This window comes from Aspergillus aculeatinus, assembly GCF_003184765.1.
Source record: "Aspergillus aculeatinus CBS 121060 unplaced genomic scaffold BO66scaffold_53, whole genome shotgun sequence".
Taxonomy (NCBI): domain Eukaryota; kingdom Fungi; phylum Ascomycota; class Eurotiomycetes; order Eurotiales; family Aspergillaceae; genus Aspergillus; species Aspergillus aculeatinus.
This window is the reverse complement of record NW_020291522.1, coordinates 1-14,827: the sequence shown is the minus strand read 5'-3', so window position 1 is coordinate 14,827 and position 14,827 is coordinate 1. Positions and strand designations below refer to the sequence as shown.

Here is a 14,827-nt window from a genome sequence, read left to right as displayed (position 1 = left end):
TGACTGAAAGAGGAAAAGGAGAGTAAGAGGTGAGGTGAAGTTTGAAGGGAAGGAAAATGAGAGAGTGACGATGGATGATGGGATAGGGACAAAAGGGAAAAACAAAAAAGAGACAAGAAAGCAGAGGATGGGATGGATTGGATTGACAGAGGCAGGCAAAGCTAAAGACAACAGCAGCAGCAGCAAGACAAGAGAGCAAGAGACAAGACAGCAACAGACAATTACAGACGAAACAGACGAAACAGACCAGACCAGACAAGACAAGACAAGACAGTACAGAGCTGGTACAATCAGTGCAGTGGTCAGTGAGTGAGCGACTGTTCAGCTCCATACTGCTTTGCTCAGTTGGGATTGGTTGGCAGTGAATGGAGTCAGTCGACAGAAGGTGTGGAGGGGAGACTGATGATTGGCGATCGCTCAACCGGAACTGGCTGGAGGTGCAAAGCTGCAAAGCTGCAATTGTGCAAATGTGCAAAAAAAAAAAAAAATAAATAAAAAAAAGAAGAAGAAAGAAGAGAGTCCAAGATTCAAGCCTGGGCCGGCTCAACTAGTATCAGGGCCGTATTGTAATCCTACACTGCTGGGGAATCTCCTGCAGCCTGCTCTTTGCTTTTTCTCCCTTTCCTTTCTTTCCTGCTGTTGATTTACACCATCAATTGTTGGCTGAATCTGATGGTTGCTGTCTTCATCAGCTCCCACCCAAACTTCTCATTCATCGTTTCCCTTATCAACAATTCTCTACCATTGAATCGCCCAGCCAAGAGCCAGACGATACCGAGGAACCAGATGGATCCATGATCATGGATGGATCATGGATCGATGGAGCAAGTTCCTGCCCGTTCGGGACTAGCCGAGCTGACCGGATAACGAGCCCATTACCAGGTACCGTACGGGAGGGATTTCTCCAATTTATTCTTTTGGTTAACAGAAATAATAATGTTCATGGATGGATTTTATTTTTCAGTTCCAGTTACGGCGTTCCACTTCCACTTCCACTTCCACATCCATCCGCCCCTCCCCCTTCCCTTCCCACCCCCCAAAAGACAGCCCAGAGAGCAAAGCGCTTTCTACCTAAGGGGGTGGCGGGCTGGGCTTACACATTTCTATCACCCACCTACCTACGAGTACGAAGCCCTTCAGGAGTGTGCCTCCGCGGTTGCCCGTACCCTTTTTATTTTTAAAAATAACTCACCCTGAAGGCTGGCGGGCTGGCTGGCATACCCCCATTCCCTGGTGGTTCCAGAAGAGCAAAACAGAGCGAGGCGTGGGCAGTCAGTTCCGAGTATCCCTGGATAAGGTACTGTTTGTACTGTGTACAGTAAGTACTTCTGACAGTCGTACTTATCGACTCCCGTAGCTGAGCACAGTACGTGTACTTCCGAGCCTACAGGTGCCACTTCCCCCTCCTTCTCCTCTTCCTTCTTCTTCACAAAGAACAATTGAGTCAGAAAGAGCCAGATATTGCCAAGAGGGTCTCAGCAGAGTGAATCAAGTCCCCCTCCGCGGTGGCGGTGACGGTTGGTCTATCTTTCTGGGCTCAGGATCGGTCGCTATCGCCAGGCCGATCGTACGGAGACGAAGGAATGGGTCCACGATGCATCCTGTGCCTCAGAGGATGGATGCTCAACTGCTTTTTTTCCCTTCCTCGTTATCGTCAGATCCGTCCGAGCGGTGCCGGAAGAAGAGGGCGGCGCGCCCCAGATGGATCGGATTCCATCTTTCCCTAGCAAGAGGAGGAGGAGGAGGAGAAGGATGATGCTTTCCGCCCGTGCCGGAAATGCGAACGACCTATTGGTCTGACTCACCTTTGCACCTCAGAGTCCGATTGTTCTTCTCATATTATATCATGAGTGTTTGTGGGTGGGTGTGTTGTGTAGTACATACAAGTTTACCTGCTCACCTAACTGTTGGATGGCTTGGCGGAGATCTAAGTTTGTTGAATGTGTTCCCCCCCCCCCTTAGACCAGAGCCCTCAGAGCCGTAGGCTACGTACAGTACCACACTCGGGCCGGGGAGCTTTCTGGCTCAACCACGGATTACTTGTTCTGCCCCTTCCGCACAATCGCCTCGTCTCGACATCCAAACTCCCCCCCCCCCCTCCAACGCTTCCCGGGGAATGCGAGCTCTGGATTCCAGTCAAAGTTTGGCCGATTAAGCTCCTGTGTCAGCTCGAATTGACAGTCTGGCCCATTTCCCCGGGATTCATGATTCAGAACATGGCTGGAGGTGCGAAAGCTGCGTAGAGCGCCCATCCGTACGCCGGGCTGGGAGCGTTCCCTGGACTTTCGTCAGTTCCTGCATTAGCGCCACTAACATTAAGGGCCGATTTTAGCTCTTACCAGGGGGAGGGGTTCCATCTGGGAAGATCCGATAAAGACAATTACTTGTAGTTCCATTTGCACCCTCCTCCATGGTTAGCAAGATGATAACAGCTGGGACAGTAACAGCAGCTGCTGCTGCTGTTACTGCTGCTCACCCTTCCGAGTGCAGGAAGAGCTGCAACGTCACGTCTCACGTCTTACCGTGCAGAGAAAAAGCAACTTTCGACAAGACCGTCACGACCCCTCAAGTGGGTCCTGCGCTGAATAGAGTCAGTTGGTAGCCTGAGGGAAAGTCTGGCACAACCAAGATATGAGTAGGTGTGCGGTGGGTTTGGCCCAGCTCAGGGTTTGATCCTACTGGGCCATACAGCGATCACGGGGACTTTGGGGAGGGAATCGGGGGTGCGGTCCATGGTTTGTCCCAAGCGGCGCTTAAGATTCACCGTACGTACAGTAAAGTACATATGCTGTATCCGGTTTAGTTCCCCAGCGGTCCGAAGATCCCTCTCTTGTCCGGGAGGCCCCCCAACTTCCGATTGATATTTGATGATCTTAAGAAGAAAAGAAGCAAACCCTTGGGCCTTGGGGGCCCTATCATACGAAACCTTAGGCACACTTGGCCCGTGAATGATTAACAACCAGCACGTCTACCGTAGCCTAGTCCAGTACATAGGCTCGGGCTGTCATCACATGATGGCAATCCTCCTGTCGGGTCTCCGCAAAAGCATGATGGGCATGATGTGGTGATGGCTCGGGGATTCTGTCTGGGTTCAAGGTTCACTTATCTTATTACGTTTAGCCTCGTACTGCACTCCGTACTGTACATCCGCAATACTCAGTTACACCCACGGTACAGGATGTACTGTACGGTATGCACCCCTACCTTGTCCCATCCTTCGCACTTCCTCGAGAACGCACAATAGCGAAACAATCAAGCGGGTAAGTGACCGACTAGAAGGAAGCATTGAGTCAATGCGTTTTCTGGGGCCTACTGTTACTGCATGCAGCAAAAGCGAGACTGCGCATTGGCATAATGGCGTGAATAACCTTCATTGTTCCGTTTGGGTGAACCAAGGACCAGGACCAGGACCAGGACCAGAACCAGAACCAGAAAGCAGCTGGCACGGATCTCCAGGACCTGCCTGTCAACCTTCTTTTTTCTCCCTGCCCGCAAGGTTCCTACGGTAGGTCAGGAAGAGCTTGGAGTTCCTGGATCTGCAAAGGCCGAACCCCACGGTCAGCACTAAAGCAATTCGAAAGGGAGCAATTAGGAAGACACCTCAGGAAAGTCAGCACTAGAGAAGATCAGACTTGAAGATTAAAGACACTGGGGGTGTGTATGCTGCAAGTTGCAACAGCGTGGCAGCTCAACCAGCCTAAGGCTCCACCGCAATCCAATAGTCGACAGATCCTCCGTCGATCAGCCTCAGGGATCTGTGGGTTTTTTTTTTTCGAACGAACGAGTTTCGACTTGCCTTCCCTGTCCCTTCCATTCGAATAGCTTACTTCCGAGTTGGAAGTGAATCTGGTCTATGAAATTGGATACCAACATTCCTTCCATCTAAAGAATGTGCTCCCAGACAGCGGCCCGTTCTTGCCTGTGGCAGACTGTCAAAAATGACTCGGGAGAAGAACTGGGAACCTTGAACTGGAAAAAACATGCTCTTTCCTTTTTCGGTGCTAGTTCGGCATGCAGGCCGAAGAAGCGCCCGCGCGTCAATCAATCAATCTCATGGGCTTACCTGCCTCCAGTACTCCGTAGTACTCTCCGTACGGTTCGGAGTAGGTAGCCACTGGAGAAGCTGCTCACGGCCTTTCCAATTTTCATGGTCATGTTAGGGGCTTCTTAGTTCGAACGCCATCATATGCGCTCTCGCCACACCGGTGCTCGATGGGCAATCGGTCAATTACTCCGTACTGTAACTACGGAGGCACAGCAATACTTACGGCTCAAAGATTCGCCCATCTGATATACATCTGCATGCATGCCATGCGTGCATGGGTCACTACCCTGTTCTTCGGCTGCCTTTGTGAGATTATTGAGCCCTTTCGGTCTGTACGCAGTAATCTTGGAGGCATTGGTTCCATTGACAGTTGAAACGTTACCAGGTTCGAAGGCTCAATCGCGATCCCGTGGGCGATCACTGCATCCATTGTGTTGATTCCACGATAAAGTCTCTGGGAAGGCTATCAACCCTACCAGAAGCCCAGTCTTGCCTCCTAGTGCATGCTTGTCTACGGAATCTGGTGTGCCTCATATTCATAGATGCCCGGGGCTCTGGGAAGGACTTCGAAACATGGGTGGACACCAATAACTTAATTCCGGAGCAACGGATCGTCAGTATGTGCAGTACGGATGGTGGATGGAGAAGTCGTCAATCTCACTATGTCCACCGTCATAGCTCCCGACGGGGCTAGATGCTGACTTAACTCCTGACTGTTGCTTGTAGGCTCCTCCAGGACTCCGCTCGGGTGACCGGGGATTGCATCAAACCAAGCACCTGTTTGCATCGATCCTTCGCTGGTTCACGTGTGGGATACAGCTATTCGGTTGAACTTATCGCGATAAGCGGTTCAGGCCACTCAATGCGTGCTCCAGATTACAGTTACCCACTTAGCATGGGTGATGGGTTTGAAGTACGGAGTAGAGGGTGGGGGTTCATGTTGAGTAACTTGGCCCTTGGACCAACCAGCACTGGCAACACCATGCATCACATCTTGGAGCTGACCAACAATCCCTCCATCTACAACAGACACAGATTTTCCGGGGCATGGGAGGGGATTCTCTTGTCTGGAATAGCCCCCCCGGGGCGATCCCGCAAGCATCCGCACAGATCCTTTCCCCAGTGGTTTGCTGAGGATCAATGGGATCGGACAGAGGCCGTTGTCGACCGACAGAGAGGGGATTCTCAAAATATGGATCCTGGAAAGGGGAGCAGCAACTGCAAGTGGGATGCAGAAAAAGGAAATAAAATCCCCGATGATCCTCGGTGCATGGATGTGATTATTCTGTAATACCTGGGCAGAGGGGGGGGGAGCGTGTACCATGATGAGGAGCGTCGATTGCACTACAGCCCGCCCTTCCTGGAAGCCTCATTTGACGATAATCTCACCAAGCCCGTAAGCTCGACTGGGGCCCGCAGGTCGATCCCCTCCTCATGAATGACATGGGGGCATCCCTGTCTGGGTATAAGGTTGACTTGGCACTGGGGGATCCTCCTCTACTGCCTGTAATCCACCACCCGGACAGTTCAAACCTCCAGCGCTTCCATTCCCCTGGGTCAGATCATTGCTCATTGCGTCCGCCGTCGACAAAGCAGACTAGGCTGGCCCTCAGGCCCTGCACTGCCGGTCGGCACTTTTAGCATGCGACAATCATTTTCTATCAGGGGCTGATGGAAGAATTATAGAAGGAAGACGATGAACGAACACTCCACGCAAAGCCAGCGGGCTCGAGCTTTGGGCGTGGTGTGATCGCAAGCGATCTTGTCTGCATGAACCGACATTTGGATTCCTGGTGGTGTCTCCGTCGGTGCGACTTGAGCCGTCCCTGTAGCAAGACCTGCAGCGCCACAGTGCATGAAGTGGCGGTGCTAAATGGTCGGAGTAAGCTAGGCTCAGTCTGGTAGCATCAGCCACTATGATCGACACCGCCTGACTATCCTAGCGGTGCCTTAGCCCTGAGGCAATCTTTAGCTTGGTGAAGCTGCTGCAGTAGTGCAAACTTACCTGAGTTCACCACACCACCAAAACTTATCACTCCTCCACTCCACTAAAGTCGCATCGGATCCAAACTCAGATACCTGGCTAGATCGTATCAGGACCGTGTCATGTTCTGTGAGAGAAAGAGCCACAAAAGAAAAGCATTCCTAGGATTTGTCAATTCGCCACCACGGCTCGATCCATAGGCCATGGCCCTACGATCGTCCTACTATCCCTGCTCCTGACCCGGGCATCTCTGATTCTATCACTTTGTGACTGTACGACTCTGCTCAGCGCTTTAGGGTGGCCGCCGCTATTCCTGAGGAGTCTCTTGTCAAGTTCCAATTTCGACCAGGACGGTGAATGTTTTGGTGACGCTTGGTGGACGATGGCACACCAGGCGATTGAGATCAATTCATTGCTGCCTGAAGCAATGCTGCTGTAACAATCAAGACCCTGTTTTGATCTCTTGCTCGGTGGTCGCTCTCTTCTGCTAGCCCAGTATTTCCGGATGACAAGCTCTCAATCCGATTCAGCCATCGTTATTGCGGATTCCGCGGTATACGGCCCCGCCGAAGCCTCCAGAAAGTTGTGTCTTTCGGGGAGCAACAAAACCGAGAAAGAAACAAAAAAAATCACATTCAGGGAAGCGAAAAAGCTCCATCCCTTGCAGAGGGCGTCAGACACAGCTTTGAAGGCTCTCTCGACTGAGAAGCTCGGCTCGATCTTCCAGCCCGGGAGCTGCAGCAGGGATCATGACGATCCACACGGACCTCGTCCGCAAATTTCGACATGTCTGTTTTCCAGAACCTGATCTGCCTTTTCGGTCAACGAGGCAAAATCTCTTGGGACTTGCACTTGCGCGAACATCGCCGGCAAGAAGGAGACATGTCTCTTTTTTTCCTGTGATGTTTAGCTTCCCTGGAAGCTGTACAGAAGATTCTGCAGGTCTGACTCTGCTCGTGTACCTCTCAAACGGGTGGTGACCCTAGGATAATCTGGGATATAGGTTCGTTTCGATCCTCACACGCCGCCCGGGTCTTAGCTTATCGCGTTTCAGTCTCGGTCTACGTCGGACAGCGTTATCTGCAGCGAAGAAAACCGCGTCTCCACATCCAGTCGGACTGAGAACTATGTATTCGGTCTAGACGAGCCACCGTTGGAACAGTTGTACGGAGGTTGGTAACGGCTGGTGCGAGAGTGCACTGCGGCAGCCACCATGCAATAAGACCGATGTCTGTTGCTGGTGGTTTGTTCGTTTTCTTCCGAAAAACCCCCCCATCCTTTTTCTTTTCCAAGGCACGGAAAACCACAGAGAGAGGACTTCTTGTTGCAAATCATGGACCCATCTGTGGGTGGGGGGAGGAAAACAAACGCGCATACATACGTGATACATCTCCGGGCTCTTTTTCTTCTGTCTCCCAAGATTTGTCGGTGAGCACGCACGCTTTGCGACGACCTTATTCAACAGTCAGCCGTTTAACTTAATCTGATGATTTATTGCATCGATTACAATCCCGAGAACTTCCTATTCCGCTCCAATGGATACGATCTGTCACGGTAGGGCGAGGACTTCGTCGAAGGTCGGTGAAGATGAACGACTTCTTTTGTGGTCGGACAATATTTTGCCATTCTTCATCGGGAGAAAATCACTCGGGTTTCTTCTGTGTTTGTCCGCTCTTTTTTCCTCTGAACGACTCCCGGTGGTTTTTTTTTTTTTTTTTTTTTTTTTTCTCTGCAGGAAGGTCACGGCTCACCGCTAGCTACGGTACTCCGTGGTTAGTTGACCATCATCACAGCGGAAGGGCCAAAAGTCTTCGTTCGGGGTTTCGGTGTCCAATGCGAACAATACTATGGAGGTTCCCGAGACACCGGATGAAAGAGACTTGCTCCCTGCTACCGGTAGGGATACTGGACCTCTGCCCTGGCCAATCCCGGTGGGACGTCGTGTGGGGGTTCTGAGGAGGAGATTTTGGGGGGCGTAGGTACCGCGTAGGTAGCTCGCTTACCCCATCCTCGTCGCCTCCTCCTCTTCTTCTGCTGCTGCTGCTGCAGCACTTGTGACCTTGAATGCTGTCTGTGAAACGGGCACAATGTGTTCCAGCGGGGGTATGTACTGTCCTGTACATGTACAGTCTACCAAGGTCACTCCGTAGCCTCCTCCAGACTAATCCCATAGCTATCCCATAGCTATCCCACACCAAGAAGCGCAGTTACCTCCTGCACACATGTACCAGTAACCAAAGCCCCAACAACAAGTCACCCGGTACCCAGTAGTTAACCAAGAATAACCCCGTTCCCCGAACACTAAACAAATCTAGCCCGAAGGGTATTGCAGTCTGGAAGACGAAACAACCTACCCATACCAGTATACAAGCATGCATGCTCCGCCGGCCGGGGGGGGGTCATCGCGCTAAGCTCGAAACTTGCAAATTGAGATCCATTCCATCCATTGCCACAGAAGACAAACTGTTTCACTTGGGAGGCGAGGTGGCTGGTTCGGATGCCAATTGCCACTGTCTGGTGCCATCCACCGAATTGCTGTCGGGATTACGTGCTGTCAAGGATTGCTCTTGGGGTAGGGAGTACGGTATGGGACTTGGTTCTGGATAAGGTATGGGCTTAGCCTTCGTTAATCTATAGCGGAGGGCGGAGTAGTGGTTGGTAAAGTGGGTGTTGGGGGTTACCTTGTTGCTGCTGGTGCAGTGTTTTCGTCACCAGGTCGAGGAGGAAGTTTGATATCAAGTACAGTAAGTACGCTTCATGTACGTACCTCTCTGGTGGCAAGGTGGATGGTAACAACAGTCTCGACATGCTGTGCTTCATGTAGTAGTCCAGTCACAGTCATACTGTGACATCGTTCGCCCATACCAGGGCTTCAGGCCTCGGCGGGTGGGTTGATACTTGATACATACCTCCCTGATTACTTGGTCGGTAGACCAGTGATATCTCGATATCTAGATGTCCAGTGACTGACAGCAATTGAGCATTGCATTGAAACACTAAGTCCCAGAATCTCAACAGCTTGCAAAAGCATATCCACACTCTAAACCACCATACCCCCTCCCTATGGCCTCGGAAATAAAGTAACCCCACTAGACCAAAGACCAACTGCCCCTCCATCCACACTCCCATCCCCAACGAACTGCACATCGACAACACATGTAGACCATGAAGACCCGAGAGCACGTGGGCAGCGTATCCCGCAAAACCCACCTACGGTAACTTATCTACCTGACCCGAATCCAATCCCATAGAGCCAGAGCCATACTGCAACCGATAATCTGTTCTCATCGGCCGTTGATGAAGTATGCCACAGGGCACGGCTGACGGGTCTAGACCCTTTACTTCCGGGCTACCTATTCGTTTTACCTGTGCCTTGTTCTGGGGATCTCGGTGAGATTGGGGTTATGAGTCGGGATCTGTGGGTGAGTATGTAGGTATGTGCAATTGGTTGAGGGGGGCAGTGTGTGGGATGGAATTTCTTCTGCCATCGTAAGGTTCCTTTCTTTGGTCTGCACGAGAGTTGAGAGCTGGGATATCTTTCTCTGTCGGGGGTATGAAGGGTATGAGGTGGGTATGAGGGTAAGAGGGCCTGGGGATCTAGATGGGTCTCTGGGTGGAAGGTAACTAGTGGTCATGATTTGTAGAAGAAAGTCAATAGTGTGTTCCTCTGAGGCCGTTCGGGTGGCTACCTAAGGTACTTAGTCTGCCGCTTACAGAACTTGGGGGCTGGATGGTTTGGATCGGCTTGTCGGGTCTAGCCTGGTATGGCGAGGTCTAGTGCTACCCGACTGTACCGGATACTTGTCGGGTTGGGTTGTCGCGAGAGATTCATGGGTACTGTGCATCTGTATGATACCGGGTCTGTTCACCTTGGTGGTGTTCGGTGTTCACCGGCGGGGTCATGGCGATTAGAGTACATCTCGGTCATAAGGGCAGATTGGATGTGTGTTGTGTAGATCTATGACTGCATGGGCATCGGGTCTGGTTCTGGGTGTTATCTGATACTTCTGTGTAGCTGGCTGGCTCGCCATTCTAGTCTTATGTCTATCTATGATGCTAAATATGTACAATGCGAATGTTGTCAGGTCCGTGTCTATCTAAGTTGGAAGGCAAATCTTGGCTCCAAAGATACAGCAGTAGGAAACAGAGAAATCACCAAGAAGGCATCTTCATCGAGGGAAGGGGGGTGGGTCTGCCACTACTACTTCCATGCCGAGCCAGTCTAGCCTCTTTCTATCCTTCTATCCTACGCATCTATGCCTCAAAGGCATTCCGCACCTCCAGCTCAATCCGTCCATCCACCACGCTCTTGACGCTGATGCTCCGCAGGTCCTCGATGATCACATCCGCCCCGGCCGCCTGAAGTTGCTCCAGCGTGTGGGTCGTCGTCAACGCAATGACCGTGAACCCAGCCGCCTTGCCCGCCTTGATTCCCGAGGGCGCATCCTCCAGCACGACCAGCGCGGGCGAATGCTCCAGACCCAATCGTGTCCGACCCAAGAGATAGCACCGCGGGTCGGGCTTGCCCAGCTCGACGTCCTCGGCCACGACCAACACGTCCGGGTGCGTGAGGTTCAGCACGCCCAGCCAGCCTTCCAGCAGGGCGCGCGTTCCGGATGTCACCACCCCCCAGCGAGCGCCCGCCTCGTCCAACGCTGACAGCAGGGACCGCGCGCCGGGAATCTCAACGGCGTCGGATCCGTACTCCTGAGGGATACGGCCCTCCACGTAGCTGACGTCTGTGGTGTTGTCAGCGCTGCGCTGTTGTGCGTTTGCTTTTTTTTTTGGTGGGCTTTCACAGCAAAAAAAGGGTCTGTGTGTTGACGAGATCGGGTATTGCTTTGGAGGGGATTCAGGAAATTCGATCTGGACTGTGTAATGGCGTGCGTGTACAGTACAATCAACAAAAAGACTTACACTCCCAGTTGGCCTTCGTCGGGTCATACAGCTGCAGCGTATCAATGCTTCGGCGTCCGTGTGAGGTCGCCAGGATCGTCGCGGGGTCAACGCCTAACTCCGCGCCAATTCTGCAATGGCGAAATGTCGCCACGGTTAGCGATGTTCCGACAGAAGTTGTACGGGTTGCGGTTTGGGGTTGTTGTATAGAGGACTGGACTGAACTAACTTGTGCCAATGTTTCACGATCGCTGGTGCGGGGGAGAAAAGAGAAGGATCAGAGCGTCAGTTTCGATCGATCGAGGTGCCAGTGTGCGACGGGGCGAGAATGCAAATCATAAATAGACTTATGGCGAGGTTTCCGAGGGCACTTACCATCGGTTGAGTCGACGATGGTACCGTCAAAGTCGGAAAGGAGACCGTCAAAGGTGAGGATTTGCGGAGGGGCAGAGAACGAGCCGGTTGAGTTGGACATGATAAGAGCGGGGTCCGGAGTAGGACAGCGGACTGGTGATGCAGAAGAGTGGAGAGAGGTGCTGTAAGCAGTAATAGAGGTTCTCTCTAGAGCGAAGCTGTAGGATAGAGCGAAGTAAGGAGCGGACACAGTCCTTTGCGAACGATTGACGGGAATAGGCCGAAGAGTAAATGTACCGATTGTTTTGGCGGGATGGGATGAGATGATGGAGATAAGCGATTGATTAGGTGATTGTCCCGCGCGAGAAACAGAAGCCTCGGAGATCGGCCAAACATGGGGCCGGTTATCTTAGCGTCAAATCTTGGCGGCACAAAATTGTTGTTCGCAGCGACTCGATTTTCGCTGGCCTCGCAGATCAGTTTGCTCGGCCTTGATCGCTTCTTTGTGTCTGTGATTTGATCTCTGCCAGATTATCCAAGATGGTCAAGCTCGGTAGGTTTGCTCCTGCACTACTTTTCCTCTTTCGTAGAAACTGACCCTTTCCCAGGCAAGAACTCGAAGCGGGTGCCCGTCCGCTTGAGGCACAAGATTGAAAAAGCCTCTGCGGCGAAGCAGCGCAAGATGAGAAAGCTCGCCAAGAAGGTAAACACCCTCCTGTCTCTTTGCTGGGTCAGTATATCCAGCTGACACGGCTACTAGAACCCCGAATGGCGGTCCAAGATCAAGAAGGATCCCGGTATCCCCAACCTCTTCCCCCACAAGGACAAGATCCTGCACGAGATCGAGGAGAAGAAGCGCTTGAAGGCGGAGGAGCAAGAACGTATCCGTGAGGAAGCCCGCGCGCGCCGCGCCGCACAGAAGGAATCCGGAGAGCAGGGCGCTCAGACTGGCGCGGCGATCGACGAAAACGATCTTCTCGATGATGAGATGGACGAGGACGATTCGTCGAACCCCATGGCTGCGCTGCTTGCTTCGGCCCGGGCTCGTGCCGCCGAGTACAGCGACAGCGAGGAGGATGACGATGACGAGATGGACGACGACGACGAGGAGGATGACGACGATGACATGGAAATGGACGAGGAGGAGGGTGGCGCTTCCCTGGAGAACATTGCCGCCCCCTCGTTAGCAGCACAGTTGACCTCCAAGGAGAGCTCGCGGAAAGCCTTCGACAAGGTCTTCAAGCAGGTCGTGGATGCCGCCGATGTGGTCCTGTATGTGCTGGATGCTCGCGACCCCGAGGGCACTCGTTCCAAGGAGGTGGAGCGCGCCATCATGGCCGCCGACCGTGGCTCGAAGCGGTTGATCCTGATCCTCAACAAGATCGATCTCGTTCCCCCTCCGGTCCTCAAGGACTGGCTGATCCACCTGCGTCGCTACTTCCCTACTCTGCCTCTCAAGGCCTCCAACGGCTCGGGCAACGCGCACACGTTCGACCACAAGCAATTGACGGTGAAGGGTACCTCGGAGACTCTCTTCCGTGCTCTCAAGACGTATTCACAGAGCAAGCAGCTCAAGCGATCCATCTCCGTGGGTGTGATCGGGTATCCCAACGTCGGTAAATCGTCCGTCATCAACGCCCTGACGGCCCGCATGAACAAGGGCTCCAGCAACGCCTGCCCGACTGGCGCCGAGGCCGGTGTGACCACCAGCTTGCGGGAGGTGAAGTTGGACAGCAAGCTCAAGCTGATCGACTCCCCCGGTATTGTCTTCCCCAACGCGGGCGAGAAGAGCAGCGGCAGCAGCAAGAAGGGCAAGAAGAAGCAGGAGGAGCACGCTCGTTTGATCCTGCTGAACGCGGTTCCCCCGAAGCACATCGAAGACCCGGTCCCCGCCGTGTCTCTGCTGCTCAAGCGGTTGTCCACCTCGGAGGATCTCGTGGCCAAGTTGCTGAAGGTCTACGGCGTGCCGCCCTTGCTCCCCTCCGGGGGTGATCAGACCCACGACTTCTTGGTGCAGGTCGCGCGGAAGCGTGGACGTCTCGGCAAGGGTGGTGTGCCCAACCTGGAGGCGGCGGCGATGACCGTCATCACGGACTGGAGAGACGGCCGCATCCAGGGATGGGTCAACCCTCCTGTGCTGCAGGTGGTGACGACGCCCGCCGACGGCTCGGCTGCGGCTGCGGGCGTGGACACGAAGAAGATCGTGACGGAGTGGGCGGCGGAGTTCAAGATCGAGGGACTCTGGGGCAACGGCGAGGGCGAGGACGAGGAAATGGCTGAATAGATGATTTGTTCAGGATACCAGGCGTTTATGGTTCATAAAAGGTAGATAATTGAGCATGATTTCTTCTACTACTACGTTTTCTTTCGTAAAAGCTTTTCTGCCTTGTGATTATCACCTTAGCTCCTAGTGCCGATGATCGATAACCTGGCCAGGATTATGGTTGTGGTCGTGATGACATGTCAGTATATTTGACCGTTCGAAGAAGGCAGAAGATATATAGCACTGCACGCACAGAGATATGCACAAACCATGCTAAACCAACCCAGTCACCCAAAGGACAGAAAGAACCAAGCCGCATTACATCCAGCAAACCCCAAACAAGAAAAACATCATCAACATTCAAGATAGAATCACGATCAGACCTTTGCTATACTGTATACTGTAACCATCCACGCATGCACAGTCCCGTGCCTTTCCTTATCGCCACCAATCGATAAGTCTTCCCAACCCCGGCCGCGGGAAGAGTAAAATGGGATTTGCTCCACACGCGCTTTTTCCTTCCGACAATCCCCATTCGCGACGCGTCATTTTCACGTTGACTGAGTCGGGTCACAAATTTCTCTATCCAGCATCACCTGTTGCACTGTTCTTTTCGAAAAGAGAAACCTCCAAAACCTGAACCCATCGACCCGCGCACCCTCCGAGACCCCAGAATTTTTGACCGCCGTGCGAAAGGAAGGGGAATCGTCGGCCACTGGGCATCAAGAAGCCTTCGACGAAAGACTCGATCGCGAACAAACCCTCACTCCCAACCCCAACCCAGTTGCCCCCCCCCCAAAAAAGAGATATATAAAACACCATGGCTCGCAAATCCACCTCCAACACGACAGCAGCAGCAGCAGCAGCGACAGAGCCCCCCTCACCCACGACGCAATCCCCACCCTCCCACCCATCCTCCTCCTCCCCTCAACCCGACACCACAGCGACAGCGACAGCAGCGACAGCAGCAGCAGCAACACCCAAACCCAGCGGCAGCGGAGGAACCGTCGAAGCCACCGAACAGCAACTGAAAGCCCGCGCAGAAGCAGGCGTAGGCATTGAGGTATGGCCCATACCCGTGCCCTTGCCCTTGCCATTGCCTTACCCCCGCCCATCCCACCACTACATCCCATCCCCCGAAACCATAGAATACTTACCCGAAAGAAGGACTACCTCCTCCCACGCACCCTCACAATCCGCCTCGCCAAATCCGTCCTCCCGCCCAACACCTCCCTCCAAAAGGACGCGGTATTAGCCCTCCAGAAGGCGGCGACGGTGTTTGTCT

The 14,827-nt window shown here is 53.2% G+C and overlaps 3 protein-coding genes across 3 annotated transcripts; 2 read left to right on the top strand and 1 right to left on the bottom strand.

Annotated features, from left to right (window-relative positions):
- Positions 1–10,036: 10,036 nt before the first annotated feature.
- BO66DRAFT_423006 (HAD family hydrolase) lies at positions 10,037–11,602 on the bottom strand. Its single transcript, XM_025650087.1, has 4 exons — positions 11,301–11,602; positions 11,155–11,176; positions 10,947–11,056; positions 10,037–10,768 (listed from the first exon to the last, which is right to left on the bottom strand). The coding sequence occupies exons 1-4, from the start codon at positions 11,398–11,400 to the stop codon at positions 10,284–10,286; spliced, it is 717 nt and encodes a 238-aa protein (XP_025499931.1). The 5' UTR covers positions 11,401–11,602; the 3' UTR covers positions 10,037–10,283.
- A 147-nt stretch (positions 11,603–11,749) lies between these two features.
- On the top strand, positions 11,750–13,604 carry BO66DRAFT_381910 (putative GTP binding protein). Its single transcript, XM_025645979.1, has 3 exons — positions 11,750–11,832; positions 11,888–11,982; positions 12,040–13,604. Exons 1-3 carry the CDS (start codon positions 11,820–11,822, stop codon positions 13,561–13,563), a joined length of 1,632 nt encoding a protein of 543 aa, XP_025499930.1. The 5' UTR covers positions 11,750–11,819; the 3' UTR covers positions 13,564–13,604.
- A 468-nt stretch (positions 13,605–14,072) lies between these two features.
- Positions 14,073–14,823, top strand: cbfA (putative CBF/NF-Y family transcription factor; the record flags this gene model as incomplete). Its single annotated transcript, XM_025650585.1, has 2 exons — positions 14,073–14,605; positions 14,707–14,823. Coding segments are annotated over exons 1-2 (360 nt in total), but the record flags the coding sequence as incomplete, so codon positions are not given.
- Positions 14,824–14,827: the final 4 nt, after the last annotated feature.